The 7,004-nt window shown below is 38.4% G+C and overlaps 2 protein-coding genes across 3 annotated transcripts in view; one reads left to right on the top strand and one right to left on the bottom strand.

The window, feature by feature from the left end:
- The window catches only part of LOC109542330 (retinoblastoma-like protein 2), a 5,824-nt gene extending 2,065 nt beyond the window's left edge, over nt 1–3,759 (bottom strand). Inside the window, exons 1-13 of one of the 2 annotated variants that reach the window (XM_019911522.2) lie at nt 3,016–3,759; nt 2,710–2,846; nt 2,447–2,659; nt 2,131–2,391; nt 1,851–2,077; nt 1,702–1,785; nt 1,619–1,653; nt 1,395–1,564; nt 1,140–1,335; nt 878–1,081; nt 678–825; nt 496–621; nt 325–440 (exon numbers count right to left, since the gene is read on the bottom strand). In XM_019911522.2, the coding sequence (XP_019767081.1) occupies nt 325–440; nt 496–621; nt 678–825; nt 878–1,081; nt 1,140–1,335; nt 1,395–1,564; nt 1,619–1,653; nt 1,702–1,785; nt 1,851–2,077; nt 2,131–2,391; nt 2,447–2,659; nt 2,710–2,846; nt 3,016–3,153 (2,055 nt within the window). In that variant the 5' untranslated portion in view covers nt 3,154–3,759. The remainder of the gene's footprint in view (nt 1–324; nt 441–495; nt 622–677; nt 826–877; nt 1,082–1,139; nt 1,336–1,394; nt 1,565–1,618; nt 1,654–1,701; nt 1,786–1,850; nt 2,078–2,130; nt 2,392–2,446; nt 2,660–2,709; nt 2,847–3,015) is intronic. The other variant, XM_019911523.2, reaches the window with a different exon arrangement.
- A 1,601-nt stretch (nt 3,760–5,360) lies between these two features.
- Nucleotides 5,361–7,004, top strand: part of LOC109542334 (neuronal acetylcholine receptor subunit alpha-4) — a 7,564-nt gene continuing 5,920 nt past the window's right edge. Inside the window, exons 1-3 of the mRNA XM_019911528.2 lie at nt 5,361–5,485; nt 5,805–5,957; nt 6,045–6,212. Coding sequence (XP_019767087.2) covers nt 5,401–5,485; nt 5,805–5,957; nt 6,045–6,212 — 406 coding nt within the window. The 5' untranslated portion in view covers nt 5,361–5,400. The remainder of the gene's footprint in view (nt 5,486–5,804; nt 5,958–6,044; nt 6,213–7,004) is intronic.

Genomic DNA, 7,004 nt, shown 5'->3' with positions numbered 1-7,004 from the left:
CAGAAAATAGCTATCGAAACGTCAAGGTAATTTCTCTACTAATTGGAATTTTCTCTTACAGCTTGAGCCTAAGTGTGTCGCAGGATACCCTCTAGATGATAGTTCTTGACTACTTTTTGATAAATAATTCGTTCTTATTGCGAAATAGGAGCACTATTTATCAATCTGTAATAGAAGACGTGAGGAAACTCCGTTTTTTTTTTAAGACAAAAATTTTCGAAGCGAAATACCCGAAAAGAAGTTTCTAAAAAAATGAATCCGCCTCAACAATATAGAACTTATCTACCAAAAACTTTAAGCTTGAAGAATTCTTGTTTATTTTACCTTTCTGAAAATGATAGACAAACTGCCAGTTCGCCGAGGTAAAGAGGCAGCTTGAGAATTCGCTTTGCTCTCCGGACTGCCCTGTCGGCCGGTTTGCTCCTCTTTATCAGGCCCGCCTACCACAGATAACTGCATTAAAAAAAAACCTGCGGCAATCGATAAACCACTTACCGCCTTGACCCAGGGACTTCTTCATCTGCAACGTGCTCACGCTCGAAGGGAACAAGTTTTTGCAAAGTTGGGAAAGCGGCGACTGAAACCGATCGGCGGCAGACGGAGGTCCAGGGGATTGCAGTACTAAAAACCAAAAAACCTAAGCAATCGCCGAACAAAACATTTAAAACCCTACATACAGTGCTCATACGAATCGTCATTATAGAGCAGATGCCCAGGCAGGGCGGTGTCTTGGAATTTGGGAATTTCCTGCCCGGATTTTTCAATGGCCGCCCAAATTGGACTGTTCGATCTCCACACCAGCGACTCTATCACAGTTTCTTCGATCTGAATATCAATCCAATCACTTACGGGCTCTACGGGTCAAGCATGAACTTACCCTATTCAGATGCTTGATCAACTCTCGAAACAGCGAGTCTTTGGATCGGACGATTAATTCGATCACTTTAACGAAGTGAATTGGTTCAACATTGACGGCGTCCAAAATCCAGGGAAACTTTTTGGGGAAATTGTAACAGTAGAGAACAATTTCCAGACAGCATGTGAACATCGACTGGTAGAAAATATCCTTGTCAACCAGCGCCTGAAAGTAATACACAGATAAATGCATTGTTGGAATCAAAGTGTTGGACTGAGCATACGGAGAGATCTGGAGTGATCGTTTTCTCTTTGTTGAGAATCATTTCGACTGATTTGTAAAACAACGTGGTGGCCAAGACTGCTCGGTTTTGGCCCTCTTCCAGCGCAAACCCATTAGCAGCATAGGCGGTGAGAAACAACGTTTTTATTTTGGAGAGAATTGCCTCGATCTTCGAAAGCGGGTCTTTTTTGGTGGACCTTCAAGAATTTCCGGATTGAGCCAATGTTAGGAGCACCAATAATCAATTAATTCTCACTGGAAAAGTTTCTTCAGTTCTTCGCTAGGGTGTGGCAGCCGGTTGCCTTTGCCCAGCATTGTGTGCAATCCGGCCACTCGTTCTGAGGTTGATTTGCCGGACGAATCGCTCTCTCGCGGCCCCAAAAACCGTCTACCAGTAAGGGGAGTATCCAACCCCTTGGGGTTGCCCTGAAACACCAGCAGTTAATTGCCTAAAAAGTTGAGGGTCAATGTTACACTTACAGCAACTTTGGGCGATTCCATCAGAGTCGCATCAGCTGCAAAAAAATTGTTTGAGTGAAGCAAATCTAATTGATTCAACTTACCAGAATCGCCCGGTGGCAGCACCTTCATTGAGGTCCAGTTTTGAGAGTTCTGCTCCTTCTCCAACAGCATGCGCTTGAATTCGGCTAGAAAAAGGGTTCAAAGTCAAGAAGGCTCTTGGCAGTTGCAGCCTGCGGCTGCAAGAGCTTACCCATGAAGATGCGCTCGTCAAAGTCGCCTTCACTCAACAAGTGAGTTTCGTACGCCTTCTTAATGCTCCGGTAGTTCTGATCGAAGTTTTCCGGATCGAAGATCCCACTGAAATCGATTTCGTCCGCGATTAAGACATTGGAGTCGACCAATTTCGACACCAGCTGCTTGAATGTGTATATTTTCATGTGCAAGGCCTCCTTAACAACCGAGTCGTATTTGCAGAATCTGGAAAGAGCAGCACGTTAATCGTTTGTTGCCCGGCTAAAGCATGGGGCTACCTTTTAACAAAGCACGGCGTTTCCTTGGTCGTTCTGCCATCTTGCATATAGACGCAGTGCGACAATTCCTCCACTACTTTCTCATTGAGCAAGTCGTTCCTTTCAGCTGCTAACACGTTCTTAAACGCCAAGTCTATGCAGCAGTAGAGCAAATGGCACGCGTTGATCAGCTCTTTACTACACGACGCTTCCTCGGCTTTCAATATGATGAACATATTCCAAACGAACTCAAAGATTTTCAGTGATGTACAAGGAATTGCCCTGCAAAAATGCAACGTTAGCCAATGGAACCATTGATTTTACAAATTAGGCCAACCTGTTTCGCCTGTTTCTGTGCTTTGCGGCCTCCAGGTCTTGTGCGTTGGGAACGGGCGCAATAAACACTTCCGAAAAAAGCGGGTGGTACGTTTTGAAGGCGTTGTAGGCGATGCTGAAGTTGTTCCGCAAATTCTCGATTTTGGTGCGGAACTCATCAGGCAATTGGGCCAGTTCCGACCAACGGGTGATGTTCGAGAAAAACTGCACAAAGCTGCAAAGGATCATTACTTCTTCGGCGCCACAATCATATTCTACTGTTACCTCAAGTTGCTGTGCCTTAAAAGGCTTGTCAGGTTTATTCCCATTCCTTTCACTACTGACGATTTGTCCACTGTGGGCGTTTCCACTCCTCGAGAGGCAACGTAGATCGCACATCCCAACCAGTGTATTTTCTCACCCTGCAATAAAACTCTCTAATTGCTGAAATGACTTCTGTGTCCATTAGAGGTATGAAAATACCCAGAACAATGTAATGAACACACTGCAGGACATACATGAGCCCTAAACGAGTAGGCATTTGTCCAATAAAACGGGGTAATTCAGGGCTAAAACGCACCCACGACGTACCTCTAAAACAAACTTCTTGCTGATGGATTCGTAAGTGTCCCAGGACGATGCAGTGATGGCAGAGTCAAGGTTCAGTTTGCTGCAGAGCTCCTGATGCAGTTGCAGCAATTCTACACCGGTATCATCCGACAGGACCATCCTGCTGCCCTTTGAATGGGCGATATCTGATAGCAAACGCGCACAAAGGCCCCAAACACGCGAGTCGAGTGCCACACTCTCGGGAATATGGTTACAAAACGCGGGAATTTGCACCTGCAATTTGCGCCATGATGTCCGATTTATCGAAAAATTGGCGCCAAAGCGATAGATTTACAATAAATGTTTAAGAATTTCGGAAATTTGTAAATAGAAATTCGCGGGTTTCTTTTTTTAACTTTATGCCTTGAGTTTTCGGTCAACTCCCGCATCAGCTGTCATAATATAACCTCTCTTTTCAGGCAGATTGTTCAAGCACTTTTGATTAGATTTGAACTTTGGTCATGATATGCTTGATTTAGGCAACTAGATTAATGGATTAGCTACCAAAATAATAGGGGAGAAAAGCGATTGAACGATAAATTGAATAATTCCCGCCAAAACCTTATTATTCAATTGCGTCAATCATTTGGGGTTTAAAACACGAGCCGATCGGGTCAGAAGCCTAAGCATTGCTCGTTGATTGGCTGGAATATGAACGCGACGGGTATACCTAATCCAGTCAAAGGAAATGTCACTTGAGAAAAAAGTTGCAAATCAAAGAGGAAATAGAAGTTAGAAGAAGACAGAAGTTTGATTTAGAAGAACTTAACGATGTGTTTTTTAACGTTACTCTATATATTATGTACACCAAATGGGGAGTTTTAATAATAGATAGTTGCTTAAGTTATTTTCCTATGTGCAATGTACAAATTTAATTAAAACAAATTATCAACAATTTTTTAATTTTAACGTAACAGGAAAAATAAAATTACTATTGTAAGAGTCAAGAAATATTAAGCAAAAGAATTGCTGGTATCTTCTGTTTCCACTTACTTTTTGTTTAACATGTCACACTAAGCAACACATGAAAATAATTGCCTTTTTACGCTATTCCAACAAAAGTGGAATACCAACAACGTAGTTCGACTTTTTAGTAGGTAGTACTATGTGAATTAATTTCATTATATCAGGCGTATAAAATACTAGGATTTGTAATCAGAAGTTTTAAAGATTTTAACAATAATACAACATTTTTTTATTACATTTTTAGTATTTAATGTCATAAGCACTCTTACTTGTTATTGCCACTTGGGTGATGTTTATTATATGTTTTACCGATAAATAAATCTATGGAATGTATTTACTAATTTGAAAACTATCCATATAAATGTATCGATGTATGTAAGGATATTCAATATACTGTCAAATATACAATAAACCAAACTTTTTAGGAGAATTATTTAATGGTTTAAGTTGCTTACTTAAATACTACGAATACAAAATCTAATACCTATTTAAGTTGATCAGAATAAATCATTTGAAAATTGTTATAAATTAAGAAATACTCATAATTACCACTGTCTTTCTTTGTGCTAATATAAAGGCAATGCTATTATTTTTGTTCCAACAAATTCAAACAATCCCTCTTAAAAAATTGAAAATTACTAGCCAAGAGCGTATAAAATTTACCTATGAACTTGTACTGTACGATACTATTTGTTTGTCATTTTTATCTAGAGCTTATATAAGGTTCGAAATGCACGAGGGAATGAAAAAAAAATGATTGGCGCACTCGCGGTTGTTTATCTCGACAAATTATAGAATAATTATCATCAAACAATAAACAAAACCACCTAATCGTCTTAACTCATTTGTAGAACTTGTCAACGATACGTTCGATAACAACTAACCGGTAGGCTTATTTGATTGGTTCGAATCGCCGCAATCGATAGAAGTGACAGGACGTGTCGAATACCTAGACGTTTGTGTGGAAAACAGCAGAACAAAGAGAGAGAACGTGCTGGCGGTATTGCTCTCCTTTACCAATTCTTCAATTTTATTTTAAATAAAATATTTCTTTAAAAACATGCAACAATTGACCGAATTGACGCAAATGAAATGTTCAATTATAATTTACAAGCTGTTTCAATGAATACTTGCTGAGAGCAACTGGTTTATTTTGCAGCATTTATTTAACTTCGTTAAAAAAATCTAATCAACTTTCTAGGACTGAAAACAGGAGATAAATGCAGAAATACAGTGGAACAATGCTCTTAAACTTGAAAACATATTTTGCTGGATGATAAAGCGTAGGAGGGAGGAAATGGGGCTTGATAAGGGGCTAAAAACCCAATCAAATCTTTGGGAGTTGTCGAACACTCGGCTACGTTGTTCAGAGGGTAACGGAACTCAGCATTTGAACAGAAAATGTTTGCATCGCTTATTTTCTGTTTGTTTCTACTGGATTTTAATTTTTTTGTTAACAGTGAACTCTACAAATCTAATTCGACTGGTAAGTAGATAGAAGTGGATAAAAATATTCATTAAAATAACGCGATTTTGCACCCAAAGAGTTCGTTATTCTTCTAAAAAATGTGTGAAAGTGCCTCCAAAAGGGCTATAAATCTTCAGTTCTCATAAAGTTTACAAGTTGAAAAACGCGATTTCTTCACTAAAATCGCACTTCCAGCCGGGAAATGCCAAAAATCTGTAAATTGAATCTTCTTCTAAAAGAAAATCGGCATTTTTCTGCTGAGTACCTGAGCATTTTTTCGAATTTCTGAAAAATTGTTGTTCCACTTTCGTTCCAAACCATAAATTTTTTTTCTCAGATTTGTCCAAATGTACAATATCTTACTCAAGATCTGGCAGTGTTTATAAAGACTTCTACCCACTTTCTGTCCACGAAAATGCCTCACTAACTGTGGATTTTCACTTCGCTGTGCTAGCGGCTAGTGATGCTCATATTCTTCTCGCTGAAACAGGTAAAGTTGGAATTAAAGCATTGAAATCTGCCGGAAGCAAAGATTTGTCCTTCTCCAAGACCTTCGTTCTATATTTATGGATTTCAGTGAATATCAGTAAAAAGGACCCTGCATACGAAATCGTTATCGGTGCAGGAGGAAACACGTTTTGCGATATCAGGAGAATGCAAAAATCCGATGTCAGACATTCGGTTCGAACCAAAGCGCTTCTTTCCGCACTGGATCCTCATTACTTTTGGCTGCACATCACGCAAGGTGATTGGTGTTAATCAAAATTAATTCCTGGGTTTCACTCATTTATTGTCTCTATTTATCAATTAAAATACGTTTCGGTGTATTTTTCCACCATCATCAGTTTTTATCATATCATATCAGTATTTTATAAATCTGTCAGAGTTAATACACTGAATGTTCATGGTATGTTCAGGGAATATACATACATATATGTAACGAAAGAAAAACGATACTTTATTTTTTGTTATTAGTTTATAAACATATTTAAGTATTTACTGATGTAATTTTTCAACAACAAGAGTTACTTGCAACTAATCTAAAACTAATTAAATGGATAATAAATAAATTAAAATATAACTTATAACTACGGACTAAAAATCGAAATTAACATTTTCAGCATTTTTGCCGTTGTCGCGATGATGTGTGACTGTGAGATAAAACACAAACCTTGATCTAAAAAACTGCACTTATTATTTTATATTGCTTACATGTTCCCGCTCTGTGGCTTTTGCCCTTTCATTTTGTTCTCGATCAATTAAAGTGTTTCGCAATGTGCTCTAAACAAAAATTCTATAAGCAATTACAAATTTGAATATTGGTCACAACAACAAAATACAGTTAGTAGTTTTACATTGATAGAAGAGTATTTTCGTTCATCCACAGAATATTCTATTGTGTAGAAATACAGTTTGGTATAGCAATTTGTATTGATACACTACTTTCATTTTACTTTTGTTGCTTTCCTTCGATCCAAGAAAACATGCTTATCGCAAAATAGAAAGCAACCAAAATTAAACTGGTAAAAATAAAAAA

Source organism: Dendroctonus ponderosae, unplaced genomic scaffold (assembly GCF_020466585.1).
Source record: "Dendroctonus ponderosae isolate FM_Combo_2020 unplaced genomic scaffold, Dpon_F_20191213v2 Dpon_F_20191213_6, whole genome shotgun sequence".
Taxonomy (NCBI): domain Eukaryota; kingdom Metazoa; phylum Arthropoda; class Insecta; order Coleoptera; family Curculionidae; genus Dendroctonus; species Dendroctonus ponderosae.
Note: the sequence above shows the minus strand (reverse complement) of the source record. Positions and strands in the feature narration are given on the sequence as shown.